The sequence below is a fragment of the Telopea speciosissima genome, chromosome 5 (assembly GCF_018873765.1).
Source record: "Telopea speciosissima isolate NSW1024214 ecotype Mountain lineage chromosome 5, Tspe_v1, whole genome shotgun sequence".
Lineage (NCBI taxonomy): Eukaryota > Viridiplantae > Streptophyta > Magnoliopsida > Proteales > Proteaceae > Telopea > Telopea speciosissima.
Window position 1 is genome coordinate 68343073 of NC_057920.1, and position 17751 is coordinate 68360823.

General features: G+C 41.4%; 4 protein-coding genes and 1 long non-coding RNA gene across 6 annotated transcripts in view; 3 read left to right on the forward strand and 2 right to left on the reverse strand.

Annotated features, from left to right (window-relative positions):
* Positions 1-595, forward strand: part of LOC122661085 (probable protein phosphatase 2C 44) — a 53705-nt gene extending 53110 nt beyond the window's left edge. For both annotated transcript variants that reach the window (XM_043856402.1, XM_043856404.1), the window contains one exon: positions 130-595. In XM_043856402.1, coding sequence (XP_043712337.1) covers positions 130-270 — 141 coding nt within the window. In that variant the 3' untranslated portion in view covers positions 271-595. The remainder of the gene's footprint in view (positions 1-129) is intronic.
* A 503-nt stretch (positions 596-1098) lies between these two features.
* LOC122663361 (caffeoyl-CoA O-methyltransferase-like) lies at positions 1099-1470 on the forward strand. The gene has a single exon (XM_043859038.1). The coding sequence runs from the start codon at positions 1099-1101 to the stop codon at positions 1468-1470; it is 372 nt and encodes a 123-aa protein (XP_043714973.1).
* Positions 1471-6045: 4575 nt separating this feature from the next.
* On the forward strand, positions 6046-6920 carry LOC122661086. Its single transcript, XR_006332824.1, has 4 exons — positions 6046-6167; positions 6288-6524; positions 6555-6710; positions 6861-6920. It is a non-coding gene; the product is annotated as an uncharacterized LOC122661086 (long non-coding RNA).
* Positions 6921-7035: 115 nt separating this feature from the next.
* Positions 7036-8546, reverse strand: LOC122663363 (leucine-rich repeat extensin-like protein 2; the record flags this gene model as incomplete). The annotated part of the gene is made up of 2 exons (XM_043859039.1): positions 7384-8546; positions 7036-7326 (listed from the first exon to the last, which is right to left on the reverse strand). Coding segments are annotated over exons 1-2 (1449 nt in total), but the record flags the coding sequence as incomplete, so codon positions are not given.
* Positions 8547-13502: 4956 nt separating this feature from the next.
* Positions 13503-15029, reverse strand: LOC122663364. The gene is made up of 2 exons (XM_043859040.1): positions 13704-15029; positions 13503-13607 (listed from the first exon to the last, which is right to left on the reverse strand). The coding sequence occupies exons 1-2, from the start codon at positions 15027-15029 to the stop codon at positions 13503-13505; spliced, it is 1431 nt and encodes a 476-aa protein (XP_043714975.1).
* Positions 15030-17751: the final 2722 nt, after the last annotated feature.

Here is a 17751-nt window from a genome sequence, read left to right on the forward strand (position 1 = left end):
CAGTTTTTGTTCCATTGTTCCGCTACACTTATCTTGGTGAGACAAGATTATAAGAATACCATTCCCAGAGGGTCCTTGAAAACTTTGACACATGAAATGAAATTTGCTAAATTTTGGATCTTTGTCCAGGTCATGAAGAACCAAGAGGCTGTTGATTTGGTAAAATCTGTGAGAGATCCTCAAGCAGCAGCTAAGCGTTTGACCATGGAGGCATTGGCAAGGAAGAGTAAAGATGATATATCATGCATTGTGATCCGTTTTGGGTCTTGAAAAGCATGCCTGTTTTTTGGTGGTTGCTAAGGTAGTTGCTCTGCGTACTGACTAATTCCATGGGTTGCAGATATGGAGATCATCATTTCTAGGTGCTCCATCCGTGTCTTTCTTCTTTCTGGTCAAATGTAGAAGCAATTTCTTATTTATATTATTGCAGATTCCCTTGCATGTTGACCATCATATTGTAGTTCATTCTAGAGCAAGTTTCAGTATTGTGGTTGCTGTGAAATTGACCGTCTATTATATATGTCATTAAAGGTAGAAAAGAGTCCCAAATTAATCCATGAGCTATATCCATGGTTTGGTTAGGTGGTGTGATTAATGGGGGCCGGTTCTTCCTTCTACGGGTGAACCTAGTAGAGAAGATCTCTGTTGTACGATGGGGTGTATATATTCTTGTGTATTTTACAGCTTGAACATGGAAACATTTTTATCATATTGTTTTTGGTAAATTACATCTGAGGTGCCTTAAGTTTGTGAAAAAGATGCTTAGGATACCCGTTTTTTGAAAAGGGATGTTTGGGGTGCCTCTTTAAGTTAATTTTATTCCAAAATGATTATATTTCCAAATTTACCCCTCTGATCAACCCTGCTCCCGTAGTCTCACCCTGGTTGCCGTGATCACCATCGTCTCAACTCCCTGCAATCCCGCCCCGTCCTCCCCTTGTCGCCACCCCCATGCTACCTAACCCCCGTCCACCCCATCTCTTGCTCTCCCCAACAATGGAAATTACAAAGAAAATTCAAAACCAAACATTAATTTTATAAAAGGATGACTCTCAAAAAGAGATTTATCCCTTTTTGAAAAAAAAAACTCTGATGACCATGGACGTCAACCGGGAGAATTTTGAATTGGGTTTGCCTGAGTATTCAAAAGGCTGGAATGGGACATTCGATTTCATCTTTGTGGATGTAGACAAGGACAACTATCTGAACTATCACAAGAGGTTGATAGATTCGGTTAATGTCAGAGGTGTGATTGGTTATGAGAATATCCGCTGGGACGGATTGGTGGTAGCTCTGTCAGATGCTCTTTTCCGTAAGTGTAAGGTATTTGTATTACAGAGATTTCGTGATGGAGCTCAACAAGACCCTTGTTGTCGATCCAAGGATCGAGATCTGCCAACTCCCCGTCGGAGATGGAATCACCATTTGCCCTCATATCAGCTTATGCGCCATGACAAGAGAGCTGACTAGAACCAATCGCAAATTATAAAAAAAGTAAATAAAAAAACAAAGAGTTTTTTCTTAATTTCCCAAAGTCACGAGGCTAGAAACCATGAGTGGATAGAAAACAGAGCTGCAACAGGGATGGGTTGGGCCGGGCCTATTAAAACCCCAGCCCAACCCTGAGTCCCCTCAGCTGGGCCTGACACAGGGCAAGAAAAATCCAACCCCGACCTGCCCTCAGGCCGGGCCAGGCTGACCCTAATTGGCCCTAGCCATGGGGGAATGGAGATGTATGGGCTGGCCAAGCTGGGAAATGGAGATGAATGGGCTGGTTAGGCTGGGAAAGGAAGATGCATAGGCTTGCCCGGCTGGGAAGAAGAAGAAAGAAGAAAGAACAAGAATAAAAACAAGAAATAGAAGACAAGGTTGGGTTGGGTTGGGTTGGGTCGGGCCGGGCTCAGCTAAGGCCTCAACCCTGACCCAGCCCGATCCTGACTCAGGGTCAGAAATTCCTGACCCTAACCCATCCTCAGGGTCAAGGTATTTCAACCCAGGCCCTGTTCGGGCTCAGGGTGGGTTCGGGCCGTCAGGGCCAAACTTGCATTCCTAGATTACAATGTATGTATGAGAGAGAAGTCTAGTCTGATCCAACTAAGTGGATCCTAATCTATATGAGTTACACAACATGTTTTGAGAGTTTGGCTACATGAGACCTGTTGAAGATGAGAGCACAGTTTGAGAGTTGGGAAATATGAGAGCTGTTGAAGATAAGTCACACCGTCCATGCCTCAATGTGCATGGCTCGTATACTTTTGTGTAGGGTAAATCTGTAACTATGGTTGGTGGGGGAAAAAACATAGTGAATTGGAACACCTTTTTTTTTTTTTTTTTTTTTTTGGCCTTTTTAATATAACATTATTTTTAAATGAGGATTTTTTGGTAAAAACAACAACTTTATTTAATCATCGTGTAGTACACATAGATGCAGAAGAAACAAACTCCCCAATCCATGGAGCGGAAATAGACCATTCTGTCATACACGTAATCGACAGAGCCCTTCTTCCCAGGGAGTCAGCAAAGCTATTTTTCTCCCTTTGGAACATATGTAAAATTACTAAAAGAAAAATTGGATGACAAATGAATAATATCATCCAAGATTGGCTTAACCTCCAGTACGTGCAATGGAACCTCCACCCTATTGTAGATGATTGATGATATCTTTATGATCAGATGCAACCAACAAATCATTGTATCCACTGTTAACCGCTTCCACCATAGCCAAACGGATAGCCAAGGTCTCACAATTATTATACTATTGAAAACAGTAAGTATGGAGACAGCAAGTAGTGGAACTCCTGTTGAAGATCGAAATACAAATCCAAGCCCTCCCTTGTTGTCTGCTACAAGAAGACTTGCATCACAATTAACCAGAATTTGATTAACTAACATACCGGCCAATACATCTAAACGATTCCCAAAATAAGAAACGTTAACAGCAACAGAAATAGAAACAGAAGCCGGTATGATTGAACCTTGAAACTCCTCAAAAGCCTTAGTTGCACCAAGTATAACCTCATCAGGCGATTTCCTTCGATGCCCAAAGATAAGATCACATCTTGCTAGCCATAAATGCCAAAGAATGAAAGAGGCTAACGAAGACATGTATCGCCCATGCTCCTTACCAACATAATAGAAAGCTTTCCTCTCCAGAAGAAAAGAAGTGATATCACCATTATTAGATAACGAACTATGATAACCCATACAACTACCGAACCAAACAGCTTTGACAAAATCAGTCCAGCAAGATGTGTGAAATTGTCTTCAATTCACCACAACGAGCACATCCCTGATCCTCTGGAACATTACAATGATGCAGCACCTCCCCCGTAGCAAGACCAGATGCACAAGCTTTTAATTAGACAAGAGGTAATCAGGGGAAGGTTCTAACTTGCAACTTCTCACCTCACTACATTGGTGACAACGAGTTGCAACGTCTTGTGTAATAGTAACCATTGTTGGTGAGATGGTCTATCGTATGTGTTTATATCCTTGGAGACTATTGTTCTTAAAACTAAAATAATTGGTGAGTCTGTACTTGGTCAAACCATAGAACAGGTACATGTAAGGGTACAATCAGGAGAAGGTGTTTGGCACCCCGGTCTGTCCGGTTTAATAGCCAACCTTCTTGGATTATCGGTATTTCAATGTAAGTGGATGTTACAAGTACTTAACTTATTTTTTCTTTTTTTTTTTTGGTGAAGAGTACTTACTTATTTTTTGGTAAACGGATGTTATATATACTTATATATAGAGTATTGCCATAAATAGAAAAAGTAGAGGAAAATTATCACCTCCAGTTTGCTGACCGGCCCAGTTCCCCAGTTCCTCTAATAGGGGGATGGTGGACCCCACCCGGGCAGGGTGTTTGGGCATGGGTAGAGAGGTCATTTCAGCCCCCCTTTGTTAGAGGAACTGGGGAACTGGGCCGGTCAGCAAACTGGAGGTGATAAAGATCCAAAAGTAGAAGGGTTATGAACATTACGTTCCTTCATGCGCTACAAAGAAACTTGCATGTAAATCTAACTTTTGCCACCTGGCTGTGCAGCGTACGCCGCCCCTGTGCCTTGATACAGGGGCATGCAAAATGACCGCCGCACCTCCCGAAACCCCGGAAATGACCAAGGGTGCAGCGGTTATTTTGCACGCCCCTGTGTTAGGGCAGGGGCGGCATGTATGCTGCGACCGGGTGGCGTTTTTTCTCCCTTAAACTATATAAAACAGCAATCAAATCATGTGACAGAATCAAAATAGAACATGTATTAGGTCTAAAAAACATGTAAACCATATCTAAAATAGAAGCAGCCTACTAACACAATGCAACATGACATAAACAACAACCTTTACCAGTTTACCCTATTGTAGAAAAGGTTACAAGCAGCAAAACAAAACAAAACCTAACTAAACATGAGTTGAAATGGAACAAATACGTAAAACCCTTATATATAACCAGTAAACTAGGCCAAAACAATGGATGATACTAATGCAATGCATGGGTATTGAGGATATATTGGTCTTTCTCCCTTGACTTGCACAAGGGGCAACACGATTTCTACTGAGAATGGAAACCTAGATTTCACACCTCATCAGAGATCCACATATGATATGGATTCCCTACAAGAATGGCGACTTGGCTCCTAATGATTCACTACAGCTTGGTTTCATATTTTATGTGTATTTAATGTAACCACTCTTATCCACTTACCTTGTATATATCCTAAGAAGGATCCTACGATTTGTATACTCTTTATATACTCTCCATTGAGAGATTTCTAAATTAATGGAAAAACATTCACTCTAACAATGGGTTAGTAGACAACATTAAAAGGCTAATTAACTCACCAAACATTGAAGAATATAGGCTAGATCCATGCTTTCTATTGAAACTATGGCGGTATATCAGTAATCACATGATGATATAAAAACTGTATCCAATGAAATCGAATGAAATCAAAGGATTTTGTGAGTAGAAGTACTTGAGCTTATAGAAAACCAAGAACTGAATCAGAGGACGAGCACAAATTAGTCAGACGATGATAACTCTGAAGTTGAAACCAAAACACTATCAAGAGCCCTAAAAACCCAAAAAAAAAAAATCTCTAACACTGAGGAAACTAGAGCCAAAGACCCTCAGGATGTGGGCAAAAACCTTATTTTATATCTTGATCGAGGTTCTCCCTAAGCCTTTCCACTTCAATTTCTATTTCAATTAAAAACAAACCACACTCAAAACTATTGTATATTAAATGAGATATAGTCAATTTGGCATCCATGGTAAAAAACCAGTTCAAGAGAGAATGAAAATTCTCATGACTTTGAACAGTCTCATGACGTCTTGGAAGTAATTGGAGTGAGGTTATGATCCCAAGAGTCCACACCTAGCACTCCTCATAGAGTATGAAACCTAGGAGAATTGACACTCAATGAGCTCAGGTCGACACTGGATGGAGATCGATCGACATCAATCGACTGTCGGCCAATTTTCAATCAACGTCGATGGGTCTCCATATGTTGTCGACTCCGACTCATGAAAACCCTTATTCGTTTGTTGGGCAATTTGAAGCAGGGCCATGTCCATTGTCCAAACCGGGTTAGTCTATCAAGAAAGAGTGAGTTCAGCTCAGATTCAAGTACAAGAACCATCTTGAATGCCCCTGATCCGACCAGATGGAATCCACTTTGTAGACCTCATTTTGTAAATTTCATCATGTCGACTGAACGGCGCATGAGAATGTTCACTCAACGGCTATCCTTGTGATGAATCAATGTATCCTTGAACCTCCAAAAAAGAATAATAATAATAATAATCATGTAACAATCATATAAGCATACCAAAAAATAAAAATTTCTACACAAAATTCCCTTTAAAGAGATGTAAATTAATTTTTTTTAAATAAAAAAAATGAAAAATTACAGAAGTTGTTTGGATGGGAACAGGTGTGAAATCCTAATCAACAGTAAGGAGGAATTGGTCGGAGAGGCAGAGATGCGTACGATACTCCTAGATCGGCGGCAGTGGCGTATCCTCAAACTCTGGTGGCGACGGCGTGGTGTTGGAGGTCATGTAGATGGCGGTGGTGGTGATGAATACCGGTAGCTAATTGATGGCGGTGTCTGAGGATTTGATGGTGTTGGTTGAGGCGATTGTACTGTAGGAGGAGGAGGCGGTGAACGTGAGTGATCGTAGGTGATTGGTGCTGGTGCTTGTGCTTTTTCGGGTGAAGAAGGAGGAGGGGGAGGTGATGCTTTGAATTCGCACCCTGATGGCGGCGAAGGAGAAACTATAGGTGGAGGTGATAATGATTTATTCACAGGTGACGTCCTAGATTCTGGCGGTGGAGCACCCATTGTGGGTGGGTATAACTTTTCTGGGGGTGGCGGAGAGGAAGGATTTACGTGATAAGCAGGTGGCGAAGTCTCAACATGTGGAGGGGGTGGTGATGTGTAGAGATACGTAGAAGGTGGCGGTGGTGGTAGTGGAGGTGGTGGTGATGTGTAAAAATAAGTAGCAGCTGGTGGTGGTGGTGAAAGTGACAGATGAGGTGGGGGTGGAGATGATTCACAAGGCCCTGGAGTTGCATTGTAATGTGAAGGGGATGGTGGTGGCAAGGGTGATGCTTCAGGGATCAAATAAGTTGGAGGAGGCGGGGATGGTTGTGGCAAGGGTGATGCTTCAGGAATCAAATAAATTGAAGGAGACGGTGAAGGTGGTGGTAGGGGAGATGCTTCAGGGGTACCGTTACAATAAGTTGGAGGTGGTGGTGGTGAGGGATATGATGATTTGGGGACCCAGTAATTTGGAGGAGGTGGTGGAGGTGATGCTTCAGGGGTCCAGTAAGTTGGAGGTGGCGGGGAATGAGGCGGTGGTGGTGGTGGTGGTGGCGGCGGCGATGATTCTGGGGTGCAAGCAATTGGAGGAGGAGGGGAATGAGGAGGTGGTGGCGGAGGCGACAAGTAAATTGGTAGTGGTGCCGCCGCCGGCGAAGGTGGAGAATGGGGTGGCGGCGGTGGAAGTGATGGTGTGGGGTGGGAGGACTGTGACGTCGGCGGGGGAGGAGGGTGAGATCTCGTGGACGGTGAGGTTTCGAAAGAAGGCGGGGGAGGAGAGTGAGATCTCGTGGACGGTGACGTTTCGAAAGAAGGTGGGGGAGGAGGGTGAGATCTCGTGGACGGTGAGGTTCCGGAAGAAGGCGGGGGTGGAGGGTGAGATCTCGTAGACGGCGAAGTTTCGAAAGATGGGGGTGGTGGAGAAGGCTTCACAAAAGGTCTTGGTGACCCAGCTCGAGTTGGCGTTGGTGGTGATGGCACGGGTCTCCCTCTTCCTCTTGCCACCTGTGGCGGCGGCGGGGTGGTGGGCATTGTTCCTTGTTGCTGTCGGTGGAAGCATTTGGTCTTGCTGCAGTCCACAGGTCGCGCAGCATTGGAGGAACACTCCCTCTTTGACCGTTGATGGGACTTTCCAGGGATGCAGTTCTTGCGACCGTTCACCACCACCATTGACCCCATTCTTCCTCCCCCACCAGAACCCAAAGCGGCACACACCGGTGCCTCTCCGGTGAAGTAGTTATAGGAATAGGTGAAGTTTTTCAGATTCGGCAGCTGGCAGACCGATGCCGGAATAACTCCGGTGAAGCTGTTATGCGCCACGTCCAGCTGCTCCAGACTTTTCATCTGGCCAATGGATGAAGGGAGGGAGCCCTGGAGATGGTTGAAGCTGACGTCGAACACGGTGACTTGGGTGAGCTGGCGGATCTGCGGTGGGAGACAGCCGGTGAGATTGTTGTTCAAGAGGATGATCTCGTTGAGGGTGGGGCCCATCTTCCCAATGCTGGATGGGATGCAACCTCCCAAATCGTTGTTGGCCATGACCAGGACAGAGACTCTGGAGTTACCCAAATTCTGAGGGATGCCCAAGCGGAAGCGGTTGGAGTTGATGAAGAGTGCATCGAGGTCCTTGTCGAAGAGCTGAGAGGGAATGGGTCCCTCGAACTCATTGAAGCGAAGATCCAGGTACTTGAGGGTTGGGAGGGACAGCAGCACGAGAGGGAAGCGCCCCACGAAGCGATTATTGCTGAGGTCCAGCTCGAAGAGCAGTTTCATACGGCGGAAGGTGTCGGGGACGGAGCCGCAGAAGCGGTTGGAGTTGAGGTGAAAGAGGGCGAGATCAGAGAGGAGGCCTATCTCAGGAGGGAGGAAACCTGCAATGTCGACGTGGTTGAGATCGACACCGGCGACCACTCGCATGGAAGAGTTGAAGGGGTAGAAGGAGCAGTAGACACCGGAGTAGTTGCAAACGTTGGGGCCGACCCAGTTGCCGGTGAAGTTGAGAGGGTCGGAGAACATGGATGACTTCCATGTCTGGAGTGCAATGTAGGCATTGCGAAGCCTCGGGTTCTCGAAGGTGAAGGAAGGTGGTGGGTTGACGGCCAATACGCCGCCTTCACCAGCGGCAGCGACCGACGAGGTTTGGATGAGAAGAGAAACAACAACGCAGCAGAAGAAGAAGAAGAAAAAGAAGAGACGAAGAGGAGGAGCAGGCATGAACATGGTGATGATGATGATGGCCAGGTCCTCGGATTGAAATGGGAATGAAGGATGCAACAACACCACCACCACCACTACTACTACTACTTCTGTATTTCACATATATGCTTAGAAATTAAACCACCCGTCCTCCTCTCTCCTCTCTCCTCTCTTGAAAGATTAAACAGTAGAGGATCAGGGTCCTACTGCTGTACGTCGTGGGCACCCAAATTAAAGCGCCAACCCCCTCTCTTCTCTGAGCTGGAGTCCGACTCTCTCTGCCCCTGCCCCTGCCCCTGCTCCTGCTGGCTGGCTGGCCAAGCAAGCCAAGTTTATCATTTTATCCAATCCCCCGCGGCCCCACCCCTCTTTACTTTAGTGCCCTTTTATTTAAATTATGGGTTTTTTATAATTACCACCTCAAAAACTTTATTATCTACCATTATCGCCCCAAAATCTTTGAAACAACTGTTACCCCCCGTGCTGCAGACTAATAACCAACGGTGGGGGTTAGTCGTGATGGTATGCCGTTTTCACGATTTTATTAGGAACAAAATACCCTTAGTAGTGAAATAAACCATTGTCATAGATTTGTTAGGACTAAAATGCCCTTACTAGTGGAATAAACCCTATTCTTCACTTTCTCTTCACCTCATCCTCTTCACTTCATCCTCTTCGTTTCAACTATTGCAGCAAACCGGAGGAAGAAGGAGAAGCTCAGCTCAGCCCTCTTCTCAGGCCACGATTTCTTCCATCGTATAGAGAGGTGTTACCGTTAAAGGAAAAAATATAGTTGATTGCTCTCTGAGAAGGGAAGGGAGAAGTGAAACCGGAGGAAGAAGAAGAACTTATCTCAGCCCTCTTCTCAGGCCACGATTTTAGCCCTCTCTGGTTTAACTATCTCCATCGTCTCTGGTGACATTGCAATTTCCGGCGAAATTAAGGTTGTCTTCTTCTCCTTATTTTCTCTCTTCGATTAGGACATAATTTCACAATGTGTTGTTGTACCCTTTTGATATTTGTTGTAGATGATCTCTTGCATTAGATATTGTTTATTTTCTTCTCCTCCACCAGTTACATTTTTAATCCCATTCGTGTTCTATACATTCCAATGGAAAATTTCATTTGTGGTCTTCTATTTCGTCTCGTTCACCATGAATATTGTCTTTTTCTCTAGATCTAACCGTTGTTCCTTGAAATATTTTAGGGTTCATATCTATTGATCAAACATAACCATTGATTTAGATTTGGTCCTGATCAGACCATTGAATTGGTATATCTTGATAGTTGCCAAATTTTGAAATTTTCAAGTTACTATTTCTGGGTAAGCATTATAATAGCCTATCCAACCATTGGATCATTATCAAAATTTGAAGGTTTTAAGCCCCAACCTAGCCCTATACTCGACCAGAGTTTGGGCCTAATCCGGACTGTTGATTTCAAGTTATTACTTTTCTCCTATCCTGCTGATTCCTAACACCCTACGATTCTGCTTGTTGGGGATATTTGCTATGGTTTTATTAGTTTGTGTTCTGTGTTCTGCTGTTGTGACTGATTTGGTGCTGCTGTTATATATTCTTTAATTCAATGGGTGATTCAAAATCCCCTGTGGACTTGATGAATGTCCAAATTACTACTACTAAACACAATGGAACATTCAACTATCTTCTGTGGCCACAGGTTGTGAATGTATAAATCAATGCAAAAGGGAAATTGAAATACTTGATTTCAAAACCTCCCTTTGCCAACTCTAAAGATTATGAGTGGATGTGTGAAGATGATACTATACTTGTGTGGATGTGGAATAGTATGAATACGTCTCTTGCTTGGTTGTAGGACTTGGGGAACAAGTGGATAGTGATCTTTTTCGTCAACTCATTTAGATCCCCATGTACAAACACCCAGCTGCAAATGGGTTTCTAGAGAATGAAAAGCCAAGTAATTTCTAAAGAAATTATGGAAGTGGGTATTTGTTTGACAATTCATGAAAACATCAAATACTTCTTTGTTTAAAAAGGAAACAAAGGCTAATTAATCTATGGCTTGTTCTCCTGGAATGTTTGCAGGTAAGATGTCATCTGGGAGTGTGAATATATACCAGCCATGCAAGGTGGGTGAGGTTCCAAAACATGGAATGTTATTGCCGGAGGAGATCTACTGTGAGGATTTCAGAGTCAATGGACAACCCAGATAGGCTGTATTATATTTGTTTTAACAGAGACAATGGTGGTTGCAGATTCTTCAGATGGGCAGTACCTATTGGTGAAACAAGCCAATCTGTGCATGCTAGTGATGCACCAAACAATGAGGGTGAAATAGAGCAACAGAGAAGTGAAGAGATCGGTAGTCTGAATATTAGATTGAATACTATAGAGAAGACTGTAGCAATAATGAAGATCTCAAATCAAGTAGTAATAGCTCTGATTGTATTGTACTGTATTTGGAATATAGTGATTTAAGTCTGGGAATTTCAAAGCCATTTTGTTGAAGTCTATTTTGGTTACTCTTGGGTTGTAATCATGGATGTTTATTAGTTTTGGGTTGTAATGATGCATGTTAATTATGGTTGAATATTGTAGTAAAGTAGCATCTCATCTGTCAACACTCAACAAGGTGGTTTACAAGTTGGATATTTTAGAGACCTGTCACTATAGGTGCCAACAAAGTTCTTTTTTTTTATTTTTTTTATTTTATGGTGTGGAATAGGAAAGGAGAAAAATAAACAAATAGAGAGAGAGAGAGGTACATGATTAACAGAGTCCTGAGATTTTTTACTGCTATGCTGAGAGACTCATTGTCATTATTGCCCCAATGGTAAAAAAATTGCTCCTAATCAATGAATGAGAATGGCCCAAAATATCACATTCAGTTTTAAATCTAGAGGTGCTCAAAATTCTTTAAAAAAATTTCTGAAAGAATGACAAATCCTACGCAGCCCACGATCACAACAGAGAGGGTACGTGAATCTTCCTCCAGGGACAAGTTTGGGCAGTTTTAGAGACGGGGATGATTCTGAGTACACCTATCTGACCATGCCATGGCAGCTAGAAAAATTCCAAACAAAAAAAACCCATTATTAGATTGAAACTGAGAAAATTAATGTAAACAGCTCCATGTAACTAACTAAAGTCACTTGGTTCCTGTTAAGATTCATGTGGAAATGAATGCTTCAAATATAACTACACAATCACCTAGGGATTGGGAAGAACATTCTATTTGATTTGATTTACTACTATATATGTTGGCAGAACAGAAACTAATTTAAGGTGAATAATTAAAATGTGTGGAGAAACAGTTACCTGCTGGAACACATTAATTATATACTGCTCATCATCTATTCAGTATGTCTAATGTTGTTGGATCATGTCATTGAATATCTCTATAATCTATATTTGAAAGCAAGTCTACATTAAAGTATGGACAAATTCCACTTCTTTAGGGCTCCCAGCAGGCAGCAGGTAATTAAAAAGAAGTAGAGAAAGGATAAGAGCAGCCAAACCAAACCAAATTTGTCTCACATAAAAAACAACATAGAGAACCTCAAACACAGAGATTCACAAATAAAGTTACTGAAAATCAAGTCCAAAGGGCAGGATAGCAGTCAAGCCCCAAATAAGTCAAGAACCCAAGTACAAGTACATGTAAATAGTCTCTCTAAAAAAGTCACAATGAAATTACAAAGACCCATTGTATTTAATATTGTTACAAAAAACCTATGACCTAGCACCTTAATACCAGCCCAACCCCAAGACATATTTGTAACTTCTAAAGACATGGTTGCAGCATCTCATTGAAGTTGGCTCCTCAGCTCAAGATCACCTCACCATACCTACAAGTCATGAAACAAATTCCAAGTGACCAACTATACTTAAGTAAATGTTAAATGTTTGTTTTAAACAAATCAAGTTAATTGCGTTTTACACCCCATTGATAATTAGTAGGACTCATACCCATTATTGTTGTAGGTTTGTTCTTCTGAATGCTATAACCTTTGCAGACTTGGCAGCCATTTTTCCCTTCACCTTGTCTTGTGCACACACAATGTCTGAAGTTGTAGTAGATTGCTGTGAGGACCTCTGTGAGGACCTGGTTACCCTCTGTGAAGAGGTAGCATCATCATCCTTGCTGTTTCTCTTTCTCTAAAAAAAGTCAAGAATAAAAACATTACATTCTACATAGTTTTATCATGCAAAACTAAATATGACATTGAGTATGTTATCATGTCATACCTTAGGAGCATTGTGAGAAGTAGATGGTCTCTTGTCTTTATACTTACAAGTCCTCTTGTTATGATCAGTACCTCCACAAAGTTGACATTTGATACTCTTTGTCTTCTTCCTTGAATTGCATGGGGCTGCCTCATCTGGTTCTCTTCTCCTACTCATACGAGGTCTACCAATCCCCCTCTTTAATATTGGAGGAAGCAAGTCAGTCTCTTGTAGTGTACTAAGATCACTCAGTGGGTAAATTATTTCTTGATAGGCCATTAAATATCATTCTGTGGTGTAAGTTGGATCACAATAGTCCTCTAAAGTTCCCCTATAATTTGGAATACAAACTCCAGCATGTTTACAAGGTAATCTCGTTGCTATCCACACCCCACACTCATAAGTTGACTCAATCATGTTAACAACATATCTTAGGCCAGATCCATCTTGTATCTCAAACAGCTCTCTACCTGTTGAAATGGGTACACAGTGCCTCATACCCTTTCGTACTGCCTTCAGCTTCTCATAAATTGTTGGAGTCAGCCTTGTGACACTGGTTAAGCCACTCTCATACCTTTTATGTAATCTTTTCATCATCTTCACTCTAAGACTTTTGGCTCTATGATCAAAAGCAAGTCTTGCCCATATCGGTACTGGTGTCTTCATCAACCAATCATAGGCCCCTTCATTATCTTCCTTTATTTCATTCATAGCCTTTTGGAATCCATAGGCATTATATGATTTGCATGCAGCCCAGAACTGACTCCTCAGTTAAATGCCATTACCCCATCGTGACTTGAAGTTATTGTATAGGTGTCTGCAGCAATGCCTATGGTGTGCCTCAGGGAATAATTTTGCAATAGCTTCAATGAGACCCTATATATGAAAAGAATATTCACTAGTGAAAAACATAAACATCATTAATATATTATCATAAAATCAGAAACATAATGTCAATGATATTAGTCATACCTTCTGTTTATCTGTCATAAATGTATATGGAAGTCCTGTAGGTGTGACGAGACCTATGGCATCATGTAAGCAACTGAGAAAGAATAACCAACTGTCAATGGATTCATTCTCAAGCACACCGTAAGCAATTGGATACATGCCATTGTTTTCATCCATTGAAACAGCAGATACAAGAACTCCACCATATATTTCCTTCAAATGACATCCATCAAGGCCCAAGAATGGCCTGCATCCCTTCAAAAAACCTTGAAACCAAGCATTAAAACATACAAATAAACGCCTGAACTGACGATCTACTCTATATTCATCTCTGAATAATTCACTCTGTACCAGTCCATGTTGGAATCCATTCTGATATTCTATCGCTACTTGATTCCCAATATTTGCTCTCATTATCATGTCTGCATAACTTTCCAGTCTCCTAAATGTTTTTTTATGACTTGAACTATCTTCCCCTAGGGCAATCCATTTAGCCCTATACAATTGCATATTGCAGGTGTCCAATGCATACTGATCACTCAACAGTTGTTCCATGGTTTTCATACTCATATCTGGGTCTGATCTAATTTTGGACCCAATCTTTCCTGCTATCCAGCGTGCACTTACTTCCTTATTTCTAACCAATTTCACACATGTGTGAGTGGGAGTAAATATCTTGATAGCAAATGTAATGCCATCTTTTAAACGTGAAGCATATATCTTCCATGGACACCCTTTTCCTGCACAAATTGCACTCACTTTTTTACCCTCATTTTTTATCTTCAACGTCTTAAAACATTCTTGCACTTCATAATCCTTCAGAACTTCTCTGAAGTGTTGCCCATTCCTGAACAATTGTCCAACTGTCAAATGGATCCTATTGCTTGGATCCCTCACTATATCAGACTGAGCGTCATAATCCTCTTCCTCACCATTTGATCCCTCTTTACTGTTTTCTTCCTCTTCTGCATCACTTCCAAATTCTTCATAGTCTTCATCACAACTCTCTGAACTGTCACTTAAATCATCAAATTCTCTAGCTACATAATCAGAATCTGATGTGTCATTGTTCACTTCCTGTTCCTCACCCTCAAGTACCCTGCTAGCTGATGGATTGGTTGGATCAGGTGATGGAATGATTGCATCATTACTTCCCAAATCTACAATGGTAGTAATAGTTGTAGTAGATCTCACAATACTAGCACTCCTACACCTACTAGGCATACCAATTTCAGTAAAAGCAACCCCACTATCATGCATAACTGTAGAACTCCTATTGTCAAATGTGACTCGGTTATGAGATGCACTACTTGATCCAAGAACAGCAGTCTGACTGCTATTATGCATCACAATAGCACCACCCTTCTAAACATTCATGTCACCATCCCTTTGAATATTTCTGCCACCATCCCTTTGAGGATTACTGAGGCCACCCCTTCTTATATTAGCTTTTGGCCTAGTACTTGTAGACATATCAGTAAGGGGAACAGCTGGATATGGTGCTCCAATCTCTGGTCTATTTCTTGCAGTATCACCCACAAACTTGACATGGTGTCCATTGATGGTAACATTATCAGTGTTATTACCAACTTGGACATTGTAGATATACATGTGGATACAATCAACCTGAGTACCAAGCATGTCTACCATTTTAATCACATCTTTATCTGTCTTCACTACCATATCTTTCATCTTGTCAACTGTCAAATATTTGACATTGAAGTCCACAGATCTTCCTTTGGGAATATTACTCAAAAGTGAGTTATATATGTCAGATATCATATCTAGGTAACCATATCATTCAACATCAATAATCTTTGTAAATGTGCCTTGAAGATAGTGGTACTGTACTTCAATTGTTGTCATCTTGAAAATTAGAGACTGTTTGGCTACATGGTATATGGATTTTATAGAAAAGTGGGAGAAGCATCACATTAGTCAAGAACAATCATTAAAATTCAAGTTTGACAAATTACATCCAAGTATCAATATTATTAAATAAACTTCTCAACTAAAGAAACACATACAAGATTATCCATTAGATAAACTTCTCAATTAAAATGAGGATTTCAGTTTCAAGAAGGGAAGAAGTTAGGGCTTTTAAATGGAAAAAAATTCATACAAAAGCCTGACCCTTTGCCTATTTTTAGAACCAAATTTGCAGCACCCCATTGAAGTTGGGTCACATACAAGAAAAATGCAATTTACACAGTCAAACTGCAACAAAGTTTGGTCACATTAAAACAAAATGCAAGTGACAATGAGTGTTGACTTGGATGAAATATGGTCCATATTTCTGGTGGGATCTATGAGAACAGTCTGTTTGCTAGGGTCCATGCATTTTGTATTGGTCTTTCATTTGCAGAATAACCATGACTGCTGGTTTACTACGATTATGTTTAAAGGGAGGGCAGCTGCCTCCTTAGTTAATGAACTGAAATAGAATGAACAGCATTTCTATCAACATAGAAGAGAATGAACAAATTTGACTACTTAACTAGCTAAATCCCATGTAACCAGGCAAGAGATTGATCAAGGAATGCATTCTTTATGTAGCATCTTGAAAAGAAAAATAGAAAATCTCTCTATTTTCAAGCAAAAATAGAACACCAGACACAGACGCCAAACATGTTTATGAACATGGTATGAACAGTTTTTGCCATGAAGAAACTTACATTTAATTTTGTAATTTAGAAAGATCAGTCTCGGATTCTCTATTCACCATTAGCACCTTCCCTAAAAATCAATTCACCTAGCATGTCTAAAATGGCAGCCCCCATTAGGACCATACAGAAATGCACAGGGGGTTTACCAGGCCACCTGGCCACCCCTCTCACCCCACTTCACTCTATCTTTGTCTCTCTCATAAACTCTTTCCTCTTTCTGCTCTGCCATCATTACACTTTCTGGCTTATATCATGAATTCACTCTCATTTGTTTATCAGCTATGTACTAAATAGTTTAATTTTACTGCAGAGAAGTCCCCGCCAATAAATCAAACAACACCATTACAGAACCTCAGCGAGCTTTTATACCATCTTGTGCTTGATTTCAAGGGTGTACAGTTTAAGGCTAGTAATATACATGCTCTTCTACAGAGCTTAAAGACAAAACTACAAAAGAAATGAGCAAGTAAAAGAAAGGAAAATACTAGAATTTCTTACAATAGAATGTTAAGACAAATAAGACAAATGTGGATATGAGGGAAATACGCCAGATCAGAAGACAGGTTATTTGTTCAAGCACAATTATCTGTGACAAGGTTTCTGTACTGATCCTTACAGGAAATAGAGAAGGGAATCCTAAGAAAATGGGAAGAAATAAGGAAAATGGGTTGATGTGTGCCAATGTCATGAACGCCATTTACCATTGGATAAGGGGTCTATAATCTTCCCAAACGTCACCACCACCCCCACTTCAATGCAACATAAAAAAAGAGAAATTGGACAGAACTCACACAAAACAGAGACAGATCCAATAATACCATTATCATAATCACAAAAGGAACAATCTCACACTAAAATGGACAGATCTCACACAAAACAGAGACAGATGAGTTCAATAAACGACAGATCTATGGTAGTAACAAATTGACAGAAAATCTTTTCAAAACATTCACAACGAATACAAATTTGAGCCGAAAAACCTTAGTTCTTAGCGAGTTTGAACAGAAAAATATACCTTTGTGCCCTTGCTCGCTTCTCTCTTCCCATCTCAAAGAGCAATCTGCGTTTTTTCCTTCTGTCTTGCTCCGAGAACTTTAACGGTGGCACCTCTCTATCCTTTTATAGGGTGGAAGAAATCGTGGCCTGAGAAGAGGGCTGAGCTGAACTTCTCCTTTTTCCTCCGATTTGCTGCAACAGTTGAAACGAAGAGGATGAAGTGAAGAGAAAGTGAAGAATAGGGTTTATTCCACTAGTAAGGGCATTTTAGTCCTAACAAATCTATGACAATGGTTTATTTCACTACTAAGGGTATTTTGGTCCTAATAAAATCGTGAAAACGGCAAACCATCACGACTAACCCCCACCATTACAAGTCTGTAACGGCGGGGTTCAGTTGGTTATTA

Coding starts and splice junctions, on each gene's coding strand:
- LOC122663361 (XM_043859038.1), top strand. CDS start 1,099: ATGGACGTCAACCGGGAGAATTTTGAATTGGGTTTGCCTGAGTATTCA.
- LOC122663364 (XM_043859040.1), bottom strand. CDS start 15,029: ATGCATAATAGCAGTCAGACTGCTGTTCTTGGATCAAGTAGTGCATCT. Junction 13,608..13,703: donor TTATGACAGATAAACAGAAG/GTATGACTAATA, acceptor TTTCATATATAG/GGTCTCATTGAAGCTATTGC.